The sequence below is a fragment of the Oculina patagonica genome, chromosome 9, assembly GCF_052425735.1.
Source record: "Oculina patagonica isolate OP01 chromosome 9, crgOcupat, whole genome shotgun sequence".
In the NCBI taxonomy this organism is placed as follows: Eukaryota; Metazoa; Cnidaria; class Anthozoa; order Scleractinia; family Oculinidae; genus Oculina; species Oculina patagonica.
Genome location: NC_135766.1, coordinates 20769730 through 20790188, shown reverse-complemented (window position 1 = coordinate 20790188; position 20459 = coordinate 20769730). Strand labels below are relative to the sequence as shown.

At 39.3% G+C, this 20459-nt stretch overlaps 1 protein-coding gene across 1 annotated transcript; it reads right to left on the bottom strand.

Moving 5' to 3' along the window:
- Positions 1 to 8059: 8059 nt before the first annotated feature.
- Positions 8060 to 20420, bottom strand: LOC144666477 (uncharacterized). Its single transcript, XM_078527912.1, has 7 exons — positions 20061 to 20420; positions 19219 to 19266; positions 14715 to 14926; positions 12628 to 12717; positions 11465 to 11780; positions 10335 to 10631; positions 8060 to 8740 (listed from the first exon to the last, which is right to left on the bottom strand). Exons 1-7 carry the CDS (start codon positions 20413 to 20415, stop codon positions 8382 to 8384), a joined length of 1677 nt encoding a protein of 558 aa, XP_078384038.1. The 5' UTR covers positions 20416 to 20420; the 3' UTR covers positions 8060 to 8381.
- Positions 20421 to 20459: the final 39 nt, after the last annotated feature.

Here is a 20459-nt window from a genome sequence, read left to right as displayed (position 1 = left end):
CTCTTATGTGCCAAATTTCTCTATCTCCCTTACCTACTGACGATTATGTGCTCTTGAGTTTCACAGTGTTTGTGTTCTTTGTCTGTTGCTTTAAGGTTTCCATATTTTAAGCTTTCTATCCTTGATATAAAAAATAAACGGCCAGACCCATGGCCAAAATTTGCCAAATGGTAGTCTTGTCTTTCATTATCCCAGCAAACAGAGCTTCGCCAAAGCAACACATGCATACTTGTTTATACGCATAGCATTTAATCTAGTAGGAACAGGATACATAAAAGATATTTATTTTGCAAAAATAAATGGGTTTATGTAGCTTGTTTCATGAGTCTTTCCCAGCTTCTGGTGTAATTCCCTCCAACGATTACTTCCGGTCACACTTTTGTGGGCTCTTAGGTTATGCAGGCGCGGTTGCATCGCCCTTTCCCTCATGGCCGGCTTACAACTAGTCAAGAAAATTTTCCCCTCCCTCCACTCCCTCTGTTGTGTCGTTGTTGCTTTGGGTTGGCAGGTTCTCCCTCACCTTTGCTGGGATAATAGTTTAAGGTTTCCATATTTTATGTTTTCTATCCTTGATATAAAAAATAAACGGCCACACCCGTGGCCACAATTTGCTAAATGGTAGTTTTGTCTTTCATTATCCCAGCAAACAGAGCTTCACCAAAGCAACACATACATACTTGTTTATATGCATAGCATTTAATCTAGTGGGAACAGGATACATAAAGTTATTTCTTCATTTTGCAATATTTTCATTTAAGTCTTTTTTTTTATTTTTCAGAAAGTGACACTTAGAATGGGAATCGACTACGTGTTTGAAGATTTCTTGCGGAGGATGTTTATCTAGAAAATATAACTGCTTCAGCTTTGGTAAACTGTCGTCATAAGCAGCTACATTAAGGCGCATGGGCACACTTGCAATCACCTTTACTTTATTTGCTTTTTCATTGTTTAACGTTGATCTTTCTAAACTCAGAGGGGGCGGAGCGTTTCGAAACGTGTAGGGGCTAAGACTGACCCAAAATAAATATATATTTGGGGCAACTCTTTTTCCGTTCTAGCAACTATGAGCAGTTTCTAGCTATAGGCGGAAGATTTTCGAAGATTATCTGATTGTTGTTCGCAGGCCAAACGAACGTTTCCGATCATTTTGTGAACTTCTCCGAAGAGAAACGAAGTTTCCCAAAGACTTCCAAGGAAGTTTTGGAGATGTTTGAACTCACTCACGAGACGGAATATCTTGACAAACCAATTTTACGCTGCACTTGCGATATTTTTGGTACCAAAACGTGGGGGCGCTGAGCCCCCTAAATTTTCGTTTGGCGGAACTACAGCCAACCCTGCCCCCCCCCCCCCCCCCCCCCCCCCCTTGCTCAGCTCCGCCGTCTGTTTTTTAACAGTTGCTTCAAAATCGCTACTTTCATATATGATCATATATCTTTTGCTAGCCCCTGTTTCATGCGTTGGATTTTCTCAAATTTTTTCCTTCTTCTGTTCTCTCTCAAGTCTCTCGCGGTGTCCCTCAATTTGCACTAGTGTGTCGTCATCGAGTTGAAGAATGCCGTCAAAGGAACGAGTTTCCTTTTTTTTTGGACGAACTGATAAGAAACCAGAATGGAGTATTTTCCCGAACGGAAAAGCTTTTTTTGAACGCTTTGTAGAATTTCCATTGCATAATTCACAAACAAATAAATTAACTGCTAGTCTAACATGGTCCGTTTTGGATATTTTCAGGTCAAAGAGATGATGTGCATTTTTTCCTCTGGCCGGAATTGTTCTCTTTTTTACGATTTGACCGACAACAAAACCTTGATTGTCCCTAGTCCAGTCCCTGGACTCTCCCCTCCACGCGCCCTTTAAGGTCGGCACACTAGGGGACTAGTCGCAGGGACTTGTTGCAGGGACTTGCTTCGGGGACCAGTCCCCTAGTGTGTACTCGTATTTTGCATCGAAATTCTAGTCGCAGGGACGACATTTTTGGTCCCTGCGACTAGTCCCACGAATTAAGCTGGTTTGATTTCTGGGACTAGTTGCAGGGACCACCAATAGTCCCACAAATCGATCTTTTTGTAGTGTGTACACACTAAGGGATAAGTTCCTGCGACTATTCCCTGCGACTATTCCCCTAATGTGTGCCTAGCTTTATAGATTCAACCCCTATAAAGGGCTCCAAAAAGAGCCGGGTGAGAGAGTTCAGGGACTCGACTAGATTGCCCCTCAAACAAACTATTTCATTACGCCTTAGTTTTGAGGAATTGTTGTTCTCTCCACTTATATTCAGAAATATTCAGTTGGTAACTGATTTCTATAGTTGTTTTTATTTGTCCATATTCGACCAGGCTTTGATTATAAATACTGTTCAGTGACGGATCCAGACCTTCAGGTAAGTAGGGGTCCCGATCATCCAGACCCTGAAATAAGGAAAAGGCCCACTTTCGAAAATATTTTTTCTTGGCCCTTCGGGCCTTAGTGTGACCTAAGAATAAGGTGTGTGTGTGTGTGGGGGGGGGAGGGGGCGGAGGAGGAGCTGCTGTTTACAATATATTTAACAAATAGTTTTCATTTTGCCGTGCGTTTGTTCAGTAATAGATCACAGATGACGGCGCTAGCCGAGTGGGTCATTGATGTTCATACCACATTTTGACGTCTTCTGTGATCTATTACTGAACAGACACACGGCAAAATGAAATCTATTTGTTTTATATAATAACACAAGACTTCAGCACACTTCTGTGTGAGCAATGCTGCCGTACCAATGAGCTAGGTTGTTTTGATTTCACTATTAAGTTTTCGTTAACACGAAGCATTGTTAATCCGATTGAATAAACAGAAAAATGGTCAATTGAAAGTCAATGAAAAAACTAACCTTTATTTTGATTTGGAAAGTTGTTCAAATCTGTAAGCATTAACCGAAGCGTTCAACCGCAATTCGTTTGTTTTCCGTGGCGTCGTCCAACTGTACAACATCGGTCAAACTTTCATACAGATTTCGGATAATTTCTCGAATAATTCACTGTCTTCTTCAAGCTTGTTTCGCCCAGTTAAATGCTTCGAAAGGTGAACGATGCTTGGCGTATTGTTTCTCACCGAAGATTTGTAATTAAGCTGAACTTTTTTGCTTTGTTGTGGCCCCGCAAGTTTGAAAAACTTTGCCGACAACTCTGATTTGGACTATGAACTCTGATCACGCGCGCGAGTCACACCACCGCGTGACGTCATCCATGTGTCTGTACTCTGATAGATCATAAGTAAGAACCAATCAAAATGCGCGTAGAATTCAGGTTATTATATAAAGATCAATAGATCATATTTGAAATCGACAGCAATCAATCCACAGGAAAATATGTTAATGGATTGTTATTGATTGGCAAAATTCAGCGGAATGGCGTAATGACGGAATGACACTAGTTTGCTTGCGGCAGGGCGCTAATCAACCAGGGCGGCGAAACGCGCTCTGTTCTCTTGAGCGATGTGTGTGCAGAATCGGACTGGGCCGAGGGCGCTTCACTGCAGCGAAATTCAAAACATTGCGGTAAGTGAGATTCGATGGCTGGTGGAGAAAAGTGATTGCTACGCAAAATCAGTAATTCGGAATTCTTTTGGGTACGAAATAGCGATGTTTCCTAAACTGTAAGAAGTTAGGAAGTGTTTGATTCTGTGAACGCTGTGTTAAATTATCAGAAATAAAACCAACTTGTTCGAAAAGCATTTTACTTTTTTTCGGACACTAGAAAACAAGCACCAATTTCATGGAAAATATGGTAAGATTTTCAAGCAATAAATAAAGCGTTTATTACTTTTTCATCTGTGTAAATTTTATTATGAACCTTTTTGAACTGCCTGTTTCATGAACGTTACTGGTCGTTACTCTTTAACCACTTTGAAGGGAAAAGCGCCCTAATCTCCTTCGCAGACGGTATTTCAGCTAGTCACGCAACGCTCCCTCCCCCACCAGCAGGGAGAAGCTTTGCATGACGAACCAAATAACGGCTGCGAAGGAGACTAAGGCCTAGTTCAGACATCGTGCTCCTGCCGTGCCGAACTAAATTGCAATTAGGTTCGACTGTAGCACGGCAGAAGCACGACTCTGATTCAGGCGTCGTGCCAGAGTCGTACCAAATTCAGGAGTACTGAATCTACGTAACAATTAGTCAGCGGTGATCCAACAAAAATGGCGCCGGTTTCCAAATTGCAGCAAAAACTCAAAGAAAAGCAACAGAAAAAAACTTTTCCTTTTGTAAGTATGACGAATGTTTGTTTGTTTGTCCGACTAGTTTCCGAAAACTTGCTTATTTCGGATTCAGACCCGCTAGCTTCTTCTTCGCCCTGCTCCCTGTCCTGAGTGTCATCTACTTCGTTGAATGAAACATCCTCGACGTGCTTTTTAGCAGAAAAATATTCATTTTATTTCTTTGGCTGGCCGCCATGGTTTTTGCCGTATGGCAAGAATAAAATTCAATTTGCATACTTTTAAGTATGCAACTGGTGACGATGTTAAAACATCGTCACCAGGGTCTTCTCCGTTTTCAAAATGTCGGCTAAAAACGGAGAAGACCCTGGGAACGAGGTTGTGCACATACTCCGTAATGGCGAAATATTCTCGGGTCCCCCTCGTAACTCCTCGCGGGAAAGTAATCCCACCAAAATACATTAATATAATTTATGAATTTGGTTTGGTGCGGCAAAAGCACGATGTTTGAACCGCTGCCGTGCCAGAGTCGTGCGGCACGACATGCCGTGTCGAACTAAATTGCTTTGCCGAACTCAATTCAAAAGTTTGATTCAGACGCCGTGCTTCTGCCGTGCTTTAGTCGAACTTAATTCCTGAATTTAGTTCGGCACGGCAGGAGCACGATGTCTGAACTAGGCCTAAGCGCCCTGGGACGTGGTTATGTCATCCTTAATAAACTGCATTCGGACAAAATGTATGTTTACTTCAAAACATATTTCATTCACTGAATTGCTAAGAAAAACACTTGACACCTTTTAAGCTTTAAATGCAATTTTATTTTCAGTCATTAATGATGTCTTCCAGTTAATGTAAAAGGTATATATTCCTTATTATATTAAGTGTCATTGTCAGTAAGAACCGGGCAAGCTCCACGGATCGAGGTTGGCCGATTCCCTTCAAACTTTCACGTTTTTTCTCTATCGGATAAGATTACGATCGGTGCTATTCTTAGTAAAAAAAAAAATTCGTTCGGATTTTGACACCCCTATTTTTGGAGCAAATAACAAATACGGTGGCAAATTTATTCAACTTCTACGGCTAATTTTACTAACGTCGGATAACCTTGATCTTTTTACGACTGTTACGTATTGTCCGGCATTTAATATTATTTCTGTAATATAAACGATTTTGGATAAAAGCTTTACTTTGGCTCGACTCAAAATTCATTTTTTACTCAGTCGGAATTTTTTAATTTTTATTCCTCATCTCTTTTTTCTTTCCTTATCTTCCCTAATATTTTTTAACTAATTCTTCTATTTCACTTCTATTTTTTTGGGTTTCTTTTCTCTCAAATATTTTTCTCTGATTTAGCGACACTCTTTATTTCTATAGAACACACTACAAATATTTTTGAATTATTTTTTCGACTTCTTATTAATATTATTTTAATATAATTCCGTTTTACAATTAAATTTGATGTAGCTGGTTAAAATTATTATTTTCTTCCTTCGTTATTCTTTTATCTATTCGATTTTTATTTAAACAACAAAAGAGAACACTACCGCAGCTGGCGGTTTGTTGGCACGTAATTCAAACGGGCTATCATGGGTATCCTCGCGATTTTATGTATTTAAATCTTCATCTAGAACTCTTTACCTATAAATCCTTAGTGGAGACGTGGGTTACAAAAAGCGAAATGCAGGATTTTGTTCCTCAGTGTCTCCACCCCCCCCCTCTTTTTTCTCTTTTATAATTAGTTTCCTCGTAAATCTTTTCTTGTCCGTGGTATAGGGTTACAATCGAAAAAAAAAAAAACTTTCCTTCTCATAAAAACTTTTGAGAGTGTCCAACCTCTCCACACATGTTCTCTTCTTCTTTCACTTCGTTCTGCTCTCTGTTCTCCTGTCATGCTGACTCTTATTTACTCGGCTTTTTTTATTATTTTTATCAAATTCGCCCCTTCTTCAACACCTAAAAATAATAAAACTAAAATACATCGCAAATTTACCACAATCATAAATTATCGTACTGCCATTTTCTTCTTCTTCTTCCTCCTCCTCCCCCTCCTCCTCATCTTATCTCATCATCATCATCACCTCTTCTTCTTCTTCCATTTCTCAACTCTTTACCTTTTACCACTTATTATCATCGGCCCCATTAAATACCTCCAAATTAAAGGAGGCAAGGGGAGAAAAATCCGAGCGGTTTCCGAAACGCTTTTCCTTCCAGACCTCACGCCGGCTACCCACGTAACTTTTTTGTTCCAGACCTCCTATTAGTAGAACATGTTAATTCAATCATGTAGAATGAATCATATTATTAATTATTTAAACGGGCATGCACCCCATCGGCCCAGTTCTTTTTTTTTCTTCCGCTACATCTCCCCACCTCCCTTCACTACCCTCCCTCTACTCCCTCTCTAAGCAATATTAGTTCCACTGCATGTTGTTTACGCCTACCCCGGCAATTTAATACAGAATGGAACAGTGGTGAATTTGATCTATTTTTCCGTTTTTTGCTTACGTGGCGTGGCATCTTTTGCTTTCCCGCGGTCCTCTGGGTGATACGAGCTTGATTACTCTTTCTGTGTACCCAGTTTGCAGTCAACTTTTTCTATGTCTAGGATAATTATCATGGGCATTTATGTGTCATTTGTAATAAATGTGCCCAGCTCGATTCAGGATCAGATCAACCTTGCTAATGAGCCCTAAGCTGACACCCAGGCTTATAAGACGTGAGTCAGTAGATAGCTAGTTAATCGTGATAGATGGATGGATGAATGGACGGACGAACGGGCGCTCCTTATTTAAAGATAAGTCACCAGTACAATCTGCAATTGTGTGCCCTCTAAACTACAATATATTTTAACGTGTTGTTCCTAATTAGCTTTCCCTCTTCACTTTTAGTATGAAAAATATAATTCGGGATTATTACTTTATTGGTTACAGAAAACGCCACAGCATACTAGTCGCTACAGGAGCGGCGGAAATAATTATACATTCCATGTTAAAAAAAGCGAACAAACAATCGAAAAAGCTCTATGCAAGCATGCCCACTAAACTGAAAAAGAATTGCCATAAACACTTGAAGAGAGCATGCGCCTTCAACATAAATAACTCAAGCGTTACAATTTTTCGGGGAGACATGAATTTCGTGACAAATCTTTGGTCAATTTAGGAAGTTTGTAGGAAAGAATTTTTGCTTTGTAAGTGGGAAAATTCTTTTAAATATACCTACTATTCTCAGAAAGTAGTCTATCGTGCTTATTAATACTAAAAGAAGTAATAAACACCTTCAACATGAAACAAAAGCGTGACAATTTTCTGGGAAATCAGCAATTATCAAATTAGATCAAATTATGCTAATTAGGTCAATTTGTGAGGAAGTTCACACGACGGGATTTTGACTTGCCAAATGAGAGTTTGCGGATTTATTTAGACTTATGGACGGACTCATAAAAGATATGTTTGTTTTCAAAAGAGACTGCCGCACTTTGGAGAAAATTGGCTTTAAAAATTGCAAAAAATTGCTTTGCATCTGATAACCAAAAAATGCAAATATTTGGAGTCGAGCCAAAGTAAAGCTTTTTATCCAAAATCGTTTATATTACAGAAATGAGTTGTTTATATGCTGGACAATACGTAACAGTCGTAAAAATGATCAAGGGTTATCCGACGTTAGTAAAATTAGCCGTGGAAGTTGACATAAATTTGCCACCGTATCTTGCTTAATTTGCTCCAAAAACTAGGGAGTGGACAAAATCCGAAGGAATTTATTTTATTTTACTAAGAACAGCACCGATCGTAATCTTATCCGATAGAGAAAAAACGCTGAAAGTTTGAAGGGGATCGGGCAACCTCGATCCGTGGAGCTTGCCCGGTTCTTACTGACAATGACACTTAACATAATTAGACTAGACAGAATATAATTTTTAGAAGATTTCCTTGCTTGTCTTTTCGATTCTCTTGACATAAAACTGTTTGCTTTGCTTCCTGCGAGCATTTCGTTGTTTTTATTAATTACGCGGTCATAAATTAAACGAGGTAATTTGATTTTAAAGCGATTCTTATAGTTTTCAAAGTCTGATTTAATGTTGAATCAGCTGTTTTGTTCTTGATTCGTTCGTGTGTTCTTTTTTAAATTTCAAGATCACTTGGCAAGCTGCACAAATAATGCACATCTTAAGCTTAATCACTTACGCGGCAATCATTCTTCATTTTGTTTTAGTGTAATAACAGAAGTGAATTTTAAGATTATTGTTTGATTCCTGTAAATTGGGGCGTGGCCTTTTAGTTTCTGTTACATATCCAGAATCGTCTTCGTTGTCCCAATAAAACCACTCTTCTCTCACATTCGTTCCATGCACAAGCTGACATTCATGAGTTTCACCCTTGAACAATACGAAGGGGGAGTCAGTGGGGAGATTTATGGCGTTAGTGGCGAAACCATCGTTACGGCAGCAGTAGTAGATTCTTGTGTTTCTATTATAATTGCCGTCTGGTAGCGAACCAGTGACATTGTTCGCGTTGTCGTCATCTTCATCGTCCCACTGGACGTACCCCTCGCTGAGACCTGTGTGGTGCAATGTATGAAATTAATAATTGGATCTTCAAGGGTACAAAAAGGGTACGAATCATCAAGGGTACCAAAATTGTCTCAGCACTTTTCGTTGGCCAGAACTAGCAGTATTATCGGTATATTCCATAACATAATTCTGTTGTTAATCAGATTTCTCCTGTCAGATCACAGGGATCACTCAGAAGGAGGGGCTAGGGGGATTTAGCCCCCCCCCCCCCCCTACTTTTTTACAGTAACAAGGAAAACGTATAATGATTGAAAAAACGAATGACAAATTACTGAAAATATTTCTTTTCTGGAAGCCATGTTATTGATTTAGTTTCTAAAGGACGAAAGTAACAGCAGTTACTATAGTCAAAATAAACTCGCCTTCAACGTTGATTCCAAAAAGAAACAAGTAAATGCGGACAGTTGTCTTCAAGGTTTTCAGTTATTATTGGAAAATGGTTAGGCTACTACAGGATCACGCCCTTTATTAAAAACTTGTTTTTTAAGGAGACTTTTCATGAAAAAGGCAAGTTTCATCTTTGGTCAGTTTCGATTCCACCAAATGGGTTAAGTTTATAAGACGATACGGTTTGTTTTCAAGCCCATTCTAAAGGTAATTGATTTTGTGACATAAAGTTAAATTGCCTTTTCTGCTTTCACTCCTTCTGGTAACATCTCATTTGCCGGTACTTCAACATACCCGGGAACATAGTGAGAAAGGTTATGAGTAGTCAGGGCCAGCGAGTAGTTTTATCGAACGTTTTGTGGAGCAACGTCTTTTTATTCCAGCGTTTTTTTCTCATTTCGACAAATACTTGTACCAAAACCTTTAAAGCGCTGAACGTTTAAATGTTAAATTTCAAATGCACTTTCCTTTATGTAAGTGAACACCCCTCCCCCCCCCGGAACTTAATTTTTCCTGAGCGGTCCCCGGATCAGTCAATACATAAATTTTATACAATGTTCTGGTGGAGTTTGTGGAAATATTTTGTAAGAGAGGCCTATTTCAACCTAGTCCCTAGGCGTTCTCCTCCTTTCGCAGGCGAGCGCGAGGTTGACCTAAGGGCCTGGGAACAGATTGACGACACGAAATTTCGCACCAGCTCGGGTCTAGGCTGGGTCTATTTTACATTCAAAACCACCGGACCGGGCCGCTAGTTCTGACTAGTGGCAAGCATCCTTAGTATTGAGAGCCACCCTGTAAGTTCGTAACGGAACAGTAGATTCTGAGAGTTAATTAACTGCACACACAAACAAACAAACAAACAAACAAACAAACTCTCAGTCCTCTCAATAAGAGTTGAACCTTACGCACTCCAATTAGACACTCAAACACTGAACATGAGTTACAAAAGACTCTCTGGCTCTAGCTATATTGGCTACATAACAAGCTTGCAATTTTAATTAACAAGTTGTTACTTTAAATATTTCATCCTTTATTTCCTTGCATATCTCACGCTTCGACAATACCGATTCCTAGCAGTTCGGAGGAAGCCTTTAGCCTTTTTTTTGCCATAATGAAGTCCCTCGTCGAGACTTGGCATATCTGTTCCGGCAATCATTAATTAAAGTTACCTTCATCAAAAATATGCTCACCAACCTTCAGGGCAGTTTCCTTTTTTGTAAACGCAATAGTTTCCTTTGGGCCAAGGAAGGTCGTATGGTGTGGTTCGATTTTGTGTCCTCATGCAAAACTTCTGTTCCATGTCTTTCTTATTTTTATATCCAGCCAAGTCATAGGGGTCTGACCAACTGTTGCTCGGGTCTCCATCCTGGGTGTCATGGAAACGAGTACCTTTGTGCCAAATTGAATCCTTTCCCTGTGGACATCCTGATGTTGTCTCGGGGAGACCATAGGTACCCAACGGCCAAGTAAGAGGAATGCGAACTGTGGGATCTGGAAATTATACGTACTCTGAGTGATACCGTGAAACATTTATGAACCAACCCCTCCATCAATCAATAAATCAATCAATCAATCAATCAATCAATAAAGCAAGCAATCTTTCTGTCTGTCTGTCTGTTAAAAGGGGAATCTTTGTTTACAATAATTTCCTCATCAGCATCTGCGCTTCAGTTTCTGATCATGCTACAAAACTATTAATTCTGAATATTGAAATTTGAGCCTGATGTATTAAAAAAACAATTGCGCTGTGACGCAGGTTTGAGAATTGAATATTTGACAAAGAATGTATGGGCTCATTAGCGCTTTTGCCACCCACGAATGTTGCAGTTTTTGAACGCTTTTATCCCCTTGAAAATTGCACGAAAAGAGCCGAAAAATTCCCCGATATATGTTTCACAAGCTCTTTAAATATCTGGAGGAACTTTGTTTATGGTATGATGCCTTTTCTTTGCACAGTGGTGTGTTAATGAGGCAAAATGTAAACAATGGCGTCAGTAAAGATCGCCATTTTAACGTCGTGCGTGTGCCGTGGTTGTTTTCACGTCTCCGAGCCAGGGAGTTATGCACGCATGACGATAACTAATTGAAAAAAAAAACTCCATTGTTTTCAAGTTGCATTGTTTGTGACTTAACACCTTTAACAATGTCGCTTTATTGGATTTTAAAATACCCTGGATTTAAGAGGTCCTCTCTCGATAAATCCCCCTTTTCTCATAAAGTGTTAAGACTATGCATGACGTGGCGTGACGTTGCGACACGAGTTACGTGCGCAGTAAGAATGCGCATAAACAAAGAGCGCGAATGTCCTTAAGGTGAGATCATACCTTGTGGCGCAGTAACTTTCTCTATCTCTGGATATTCCTTTAAGACTCTTTTAACATTGTTCCTTCGCTGTTCTAAATTCTCACAACGATATTTGTCTTCTAGAGCACTGAAGAAACTGTCTGTAATAACGCTGTGAATAGGGAGTAGCTTCACTCCAATGGGTTCAGGCAAGCTGTCTCCTCCAGAAGTAAATTCTACCTTATTCTCGGTAAATTTGGATGTATCTGACATGGATTCCTTGAACTTATTCACGTCAACTGTCAACGATGCATCAAATCCCCCGTAACCACCAGACGCCGACACCGATGCGTCTATCTGTAAATCGAAAACAACATGTTGAACTATCTTTTAATAATACTCCATTCACTGTTAAAAAAAAAAAAACTTTTGCTAGTAAAGAATAAACTTTAACTGGTGTGGCTGTCAAGGCAAAGACAGTTTCAGTTAAGAGAAAAAAAACTTGAAAGTTAGCGTGCGCAGTTTTAATAGGATGCACAATGCAAGTTGCATAGAAACTTGCACATACTTTCCGTGTATGTATACCTAATTGAAGAAAGGTTGACCCTGTGATAAGCATTAACCCTGAACGATAAGACTGGATGGCATTCTGGGAAGTCAGCATTGGTGTGCTGAGAAATATTCCATTTATTGATAATCAAGATATTTTCTCCTTTTGGGGCGTAAAGAGCATGATCTATGCAACCTGTCATATCATAATGTTTATTCTGTCACAGATGGGGATGATTTTTTCAGATTTACCGGTAAACATTTGGGTCGCATTGTTCATGGTTTATGCATTTCACGGATCAACGTTTCTTTAATCAGGTATATCTAACTTAATAATTACACAGGAGACAACGCCGCTACTTTTCAAGTGATTTTTAGTGTGTATTTTTCCTATATAAGTTTCCCAGAACATTTAAATAATAATGAAACTCTTAAAGCCTCGCATGACAACGTTAAGCCCCTAGAGAATATAGCAGATATATACGCACTCATTAACATTAAATTTATTGGCGTTGTCATCAAGACAGCACTTTTAGGCGGAAACTCGTGTCCACTAAACTTCACTCTTGCATTCATAGCTCGAAATACGTACAAAGGTATGAAACTATCTTCATTCACTGGTTTGATATAGATTAATTTCAAATACAATTCTTACGTTTTCCATGGCATATGACGCAACTTGAGTATACGAGCTTTCGTAGCGAGTTGTCTTCCTAGTCCCCAGTTGTACCGTCTCAACGATGTCCTGAAATAAAATAAAATAAAATAAAATTACCAAATATCTAATTGTTATATAGTTGTAGACGTTTCCCGGACTGTTTACCTGGACAATTAGCGCTAAGAGAAATGAGAACACAAGAAACTCGCAACAAAACCGAAAATATTTCGGCGTAATATTCGTTAATTTGCGTCTCAAATCGACTCGACTATTAGTACTATTGGCTCCAAATTTACATTATGAAAATTCAACAAGCACACTGATACGATACTAGTTTTTACTTGTTGTTTTGTAACTTGTAGTTGTTCTGTTTTTGCAGTTCATAATTTGCAAAGCATAAGCGCTTAATTTTGTTTTTTATTTGTGTGGCCTTGCTGAATTTAACGTAGGTCGAATTCTATTATGTTTCTTCCTGCTACACTACTAAACGAATCTTATGCAGACACCGATAGAATTACCTCAATTTTGCCCGGCTAATGACGTGAAGTAAGTAAAAAAGACGAAAAAACTTGTAACTCTTAAAGAAACCTGCGAATAATATTCGTGTACTACGCCAAATTCACGCCAAATGATGTTTCTATACTTATTTCCCGCCAAGAAAAGATTGTATTCTCCTCTACTCGTAAGGTCGTTAGGTTCCTTTTTGTGTGAATGGAAGAACGGGCGGAGGATTGGTGTAAGCTGACGTCAAAACTAAAATTTCTCGCGTTGGTAAGTTACCAATATTTCTTACCGATTGTATTGTCCACCAATATCATTATCGGGGTAGCTACAATATAGTGCTAATTCGTGAAAGTTTCATTGCATGCCACCTTAACACTTAACCCTCGGACGTACAAGCAAACTCATACCCCCACCATCGTACAAGGGGGGGGGTGGATGGAACCCCTCCCCGGAGTTTTCGTTATATTAAGGCGTAGCGAAATTATTTTGCTCTCAGAAGAAAGCCCGTAGCTTACTCTACAAGATGGCATAATTTTAATTGGCTGTGACGTCATATGACGTCACGTGACGTCATTAGAGCCGCCATCTTGGATCCGCCATCTTGGATTTCAACATTTTCTTAGATAGTCACAAAATAACGGAAATTGATGCAAAATCAAGTCAGAATGCTTATGGAATGTTAAAATAAACAAATCGTGCAATTCTGTTTAAAAAAAACTGGAAAAAATAAAGAAAAATGTTAAAAATGACGATTTTTTGCAAGACCTGCCTGTATTTATGACGTTGTCATGGCAACGTCAAATATCATGGACACATGGTTGACATATCAAAATTTCGGCAAAGGATGAATGAACAGCTACTGAAAGTTTCAGTACTGTAAAGTAAATCGTTTTCTCAAAATTTGGAAAAAACCTTATGGGGGGGGGGGGTGGCATCCACCCCCCCCCCCCCCTTGTACGTCCGAGGGTTAATGTATGATCCCCAGTAGGATTCACAAAACGTTTATCGTTATGTATCTTGCTCCTTCTAAAAAATGGCAACGTATTGGTAAGGTATGTGTGTGTGTAACGTTGGCTGAGCTCCGTTTGCTAGGTCAAAGACAGAAGTTTCCATGTTGAGATATTTTGGCAACAGGTGTCAAAATTTCTTTAAGGAAAACATACAAGGTATTATCCCCGACTTTCTAAAAGTGTTTTTTTTTTTTTCTGCTTTCCTGTTTTGTGGTTATAGACCTGTGTGCTCGACTTGTAGAAAAGTCTTGGTATTATCACAGCAAAGGTGGGAGAGAACCCGCCTGATGCTTAATTAGTATATGTAATAGAAAACAAGTCGTGGAGGCGGAATACCTTCGCTATGTTGACCATGTGATTGCAAGAGAATTGAATAAAGATTCCCCTCACCTTCACGTTAAAATCTGATGAAGTGATATACCGAATGGCAGGAAGTTCCTCAACCGGAAGCTGTGAGAGGATTGGGTCGCAAGCTACATAAAATCATGTATTTCATGTAGTCTAGCTCGAAGTAAATGTCCGCTAAAAAGTAGATAAGTTAAGTATTTTATATTACATCAGCAAACTAACCGTTCCCCAGTTGTCAATAAATGCACCATAAGCAGTCTGGTCATACTCTTCGGGTAAAGCACACACAGCAGCTGCGAAGTCTTTAGTAACCGGCCAGTTCTCAACTTGAGCTGAGTCCAATTTATATCGAGCGGTGCCATTATTGCACACCTCTTTCTCTTCAAAAAACACTTTGTGACTTTTTGATGTTTCTTTTTCCACCCTCTCATAACCTAACATAACGAAAAAGACGGAGATTTAAAATAAGATCGTTGCAGTTATTGAGCCACCTCAGCCCCTCATGAAGTCTACCATAAAGAGACACCCCCACGTGGACGGTTTAGGATTTAAACATGTTAACCAAGTTTTGTGTATTAAGAGGGTCTTAATGGGGGCACCTTGACAAAACTACATAAACTTTTGGCTCTGCAACATGAAACAGTTAACCCTCAGACGTACAAGCAAATTCATACCTCTACCATCGTAGAAGAGGGGGGTTGGCTTTTTTGGACCTTCTCAGACCGGGGAGAGCCTCCCCCCCCCCCCCCCTCCTCCTGATGTAACGTCTAGAATATTTAAGCAATCATCATGAAACTTATAGGATGTATTGTATGTCCGAAAAACTTTCTTTTGGTATACGTCACGTCGGATGGTGACGTCACATCACGTGACAATTACATCATGATATCAAAACGGCCGCAATCTTGGATCCGCCATTTTGGATTCGCCATCTTGGATTTCAATTTTTTTTCCAAAATGCCAGAAAACCACCCAAAAACTCAAAATAAATAAAAAATGTGCTTTAAACCCATAAAAATGTAAAAATAATTCCATTTAAGTTGATTTTTATTAACAGCCTGCCATACGGTACGCGCCAGAAAAATTTAAATTAGCCAATCAGAAGCCGGTTGCGGGGAAAAACTGAGTTTTCCTACGTCACTAACGTTTTACGCTCTCTGATTGGTTGTGGTGAACGAGGAAAACACAGAGAAATTACATGAAGTGAGGCGCGAAAAATGTTCAACATGGCTCGCAGTCGAAGTGGTGGTTTCTGTTGTCGTTCCTTTTTTATTTTACTGAGTTCACAGTCTTTTTCAACGAAGTGCAGCGAATGATTTTAGTTAGTGTGCGATGCTGTTCGTGTCTGACTTGCTGGAATGGCGATCGCTGGGTGAGATTCATGTTGCTTTTGAAGACTCCGACGGCTATTGTCGATTGGACTCAACATCGAGGATTCAAGCACATTTTAACGAGGAAGCGAACATCATTCCCTTTCTCCTCCACCTCATTTAAAAGTTTGATCCCCTGTTATGTACACCGCTCTAACCAGCTTTGAGTAGAGTGCTACTGTGGAGATTGTTCATTTCGCAGCTGTAGTTCACGTCATGGATAGTAAATTAAAAGGACATGCTGAAGTCTGGATTTTCAAGGTTTAGGGCCTTCGCTAGATTTGGATGCCTTTCAAACCGTTGTAGCATTTCGGGTAGACTGGTCTTGTCAGGCAGAAACTGTAGTGTAGAAACTTTGTTTTGTGTGATTTGTAAAGTGGTATCTTGAGTGTATTAAATTATTACAGAATTACAAAATCTGTTTTGTTTTTGTGAATGTAAACTAAGCTTATAAGCTTATGTATTATTGAAATCCTAACTTTAAGAAGTGATAAATTTTTTAGAGTGAAATTTACTAAATTAAACTTTTTAAATCAACTTTTCAATTGTTGAATTTCAACTAGAGTCAGGCTTCTCCAATTTAAGGATTGTAATGATTTTTCTGTGAACTGCTATGTTTTGTCTCATTTTATTTGGCAAGAGCTTTTAATTTTGTTTAGGACTATAAATCTAAAGATTCATTCTCATTAAATACTAGGAAATCCTTATTAAGGGACTGTTAAATTTAAGTATAAAATTAATATCACTTCAATTTTAATACAAGAGTTGACTATAATAATTTGAATTTTGTCTTTTAGGGTTTGTTTTGTTTGTTTCTATTTATAGAATTAGATTTTCAGGCGTGTTAAGACCCTAATACAAACCAAAAAAGTTTTCATCTTAAATGGATAACATCTTGTGTAGATCCATTTTTAAAAAAAATAAGAATAGCCTTGCCATTGTCCTTGTAAAGGATGTAATCCAGTTGCAAAAAGCTTAAATTAATGATTTCAGAATTTCTGTTTAAGAAATAGAAAACATGTTCCGTGTTTCTATCGAGTTATAGAAACACGAGTGGAAGTTTGGGAGAACGAGAAATGCTGTGGGAACACGAGTCGATAGACGAGTGTTTCCACAGCTTTTTCGAGTTCTCCTAAACTTTCACGAGTGTTTCTATAACTCGATAGAAACACGGAAAACATGTTTTCTATTTCTTTTAGAAAACAGCACAAAGAAAATAACGCACATCAAAGTAATATTTAGCGCTTTATTTAACATCAAAACGTAGATTCTCTTCACCTCGCGGTTTTACGTCATGAACATAATTAACCAATCATAGTAAGGAAGTCGATGAACAAAAATAAATCAACTGTTCAACATTTGCTTGAAGGCTAAAATTCACCGTTTTGTGCCAAACAAACAAAGAAAACAGGCCCCAAAATTAACGTAATTATGAGAAATAACTAAGCCGATGGTTTAACTGAAGTCAAGCACTGGAAGGAGTCAAGAATTGTGGTTTTATTTCGCTTCATCGACCTAACCGAATGGTTTGACGACCGACGCTGCCGATCGAGCGACTCGAACCTTGGAGGTGAAAGTGCATTATTTTTCTGTGAAAAGAAGTTTGACTCGGCACTCTGAACGAATATCTTGTCCTGTTGAGGAGCTGTGAATAGTTCTGAAGTGCTGTAAAGCCTAGAATGGAGTGAAGTTGCGCCAATTCATGTACTTCTTTGAAAGGTCAGCCGCTTCGATAATTTCTTTCACAGACTATTTTTGAATGTGTAGCGGGCTCGGGCTCAAGTGTGCAAATATTTGTTTAGTCTTAACCTGGTTTTTGTCAGCTGTAACATTAAAATTTGGCACAATTCTTAGTTGTTGTTTTTGCATTGCTTATTTCAGCGCCGTGAATATTGATTGCCGTGTCTACGACAACTGTCTGTGTCTCCATCGAGTTATAGAAACACAATTTTTAACCAATCAGCGCACGTATTTACTTTGTGCTATTTTCTAAAAGTTGATAGTGGCTATTTATATGACTTCAGAAACCCTAATGTGAAGAGCTGTTAACAATCATTGATTGTGAGATTAATGTGCCAATATTTGGTGGTTTTCTTGGTTAATAGATTATGAGCACTTCAGTGCTACTTTATCAGAAACAGGTGCAATATTTTGGAGTTGTAACTGATAAGCACTGTCATAAAACAATGCTGATGACTGAATTTTATTCCCGGGATTTTATCTTAGTTGAAAAAGCAAAAAACTGTCTTTGCTATTGCACAGACCCTGGTCCCTTGATAGTACGCCATAAATTTTATTTTTAAACGGTATTAATATTTTTTTATCAAGGTGTTCTGATACATTAAGGAAACAGCCACTGTTTAAGGTCTATTCATTCTATTACCTTAGGAGAATCTGATAAGGGCCAGTTTTCTTTGCCTATTTTTTTCCCCTGTGACCTCTCACAACTGGATTCAACTGGTTTTGACTGATACTGACATTGGCTGCCTAATCGTAGCAGTTGACGTTATAATTATAGCACATATTGAAAGCTGTAGATCTTTCAGTAGAAGTTTTATATTTCAAAATAAAATGTATTTTAATACCGGTATTTTCACTTCATTTTTTCTTCAGTTGTCCTGCTTGCTATAGAGTTATTGTAACTGCTTTTTCACGCAGAATTTGTACATCGTTTGAAGTCGTTTATTTTTAGATCGACATCTTCATGGATGGACATTTTAGTGATTTCTAGCGGACGAGCAGCGGCTGAAAAAAGACAATTGCAAAATAAAAGATTCCGGGCAGCCGACGACGCGCTAACCAACAAACTTTTTCGCTGTGAGTTTTTTAACGTTTTGGGATGCGAATCATCAAATGAAACTCAATATCAATGAGACTAGTTCCAAGGCGACAGGAAAAAGGTTCGTGTTGAGCTTTATTTTTATTAGCTTTGGAAAAATACACGGCTTTCGAGCCCCCATCGAGTGGCGAAAAACAATGGCAAATCGACATATACTTCATTTAGTCGACAGTGAAGTGTCACTTCATGTTTGAAGCGATGACGTAGGAAAACTCAGTTTTGCCCGCCGCTCGTATTGCGGGCTCAACCTCCGTATGGCAGGGAAACACGCAAAATTACAAATTTGGGAAAACATGACTGTCAAAATGCCGTTGCCATGGTGATGTCAAGTTCCTGAGACATCATCCAACCCTACCAAATTGTTGCCAGATACTTTTTAGGAATTAAAACTCAGAAAGTTTGGCAGCGTTTGGTTCAATCTTGAAAAAGTTATAAAAGTTAAAAGTCAGCGCGGGCCTCAAAAGCCCCCCCCCCCCCCCCTCCCCCGGTCTGAATAGGGTTAAATCAATCTTCTTACCTGCACTGAGACTGAAGGCGACATTCCATAATCCTGAGTCGTAACTAGCTATATGTAAAAGATAAACCAAAAAATATTAACAAAATAAATTATATTGAATATCCGTTGCTCTGAATAACATATTCGTGGTTTTCTGATGGGTTAAAGGAGAAAATACCATAGACCGGAATGTGACCTTCCCCATTATGCAATTCAGTTGTGTCCGCCTTCAAGCATGGATCCCGGAGTCAACTATTTTTAGATGGAGAAAGATGGCGCCAGAATATGGCCTTACCGAAAGCAAGAACCAACTCAGTATGTGCTAGACGGCCCACGACCAAGTGGTGCACTAGGCTGGTCTGGGTATCTTGTGCAATGCAAGGGAATTTTCCCTGCAGCAATCTGTCCTGATATAATTAAAGTCCATTGAACGTACTGAGCCAGGGAACAGTTTAGAGTACAAACTGCCTTGGATTTACCCTCCCCTTCCCTTCTCCAATGGAGTTTGGAAGAGCCAAGGGGGACTGCTATAAAGCCTTCCCATGTCTGGACACAGTAAATTAAATATTAGTGGACTCACGAATGCTGAGTTCAGCTGCCAATCATGAAAAGGTAGAAACTACGTGTCAGCAAAAACTTTGCTGTTACCACCCTCCCAGCCAACCTCCAATTCAACGGCTACCTGAATGTCTTGCTAGGCCAGTGCCTGGGCTACCTGCTTCAGGTGTCCTTACGGGATTCTCCCCACCAAAATTTCTCAGACGCCAATGGCTTAAATGCTGAAGAATTCGAAGTCCACGCTTTGCCAAATCAAGTATAAGATGCATTCCTCAGTCAAACAAAAAAAAAACACTTATATTTACCGCTGGCTTCCACATTAACCTTGAGTTTGTCTTGATACGACTTTGCTCCGGAAATCACTTCATTTGTGGTGGTCTTGACGCAGGAGGAGCGATGAGCGAAGTTAACCTGATCTGGCTCTAAAAACTTTCCATCGACAGTAGTCTTTCCGTCATCCCACGTCAGTCCCAGTACCCTTCTAGTCAAAGATAGTCCTGGGTCGACGCCACCCCCAGACAATTGACCGCCGTCAGGATTTCCTTTGATGATGTTATAGCTAGCACCTAAAAACCTGAGACCGTTTGCTCTGGCCGGGGTCTGGGAAGCATGGGTGACGGCCGCTACACCAAGAATGATGAGAAAAATAAGAAGCTGCATGGCTTCCTGTAAGAGGAACAGAAAATAGCAAAAACAAAAATCAA

Bases quoted from the DNA above. Each gene is read 5' to 3' on its own strand.
- LOC144666477 (XM_078527912.1), bottom strand. From the start codon at position 20,415: ATGCAGCTTCTTATTTTTCTCATCATTCTTGGTGTAGCGGCCGTCACC. The intron at 19,267-20,060 runs GTAAATATAAGT...TTTTACATATAG, and splicing joins GGTTAATGTGGAAGCCAGCG to CTAGTTACGACTCAGGATTA. The intron at 12,718-14,714 runs GTTAGTTTGCTG...ATTTTATTTCAG, and splicing joins TTATTGACAACTGGGGAACG to GACATCGTTGAGACGGTACA.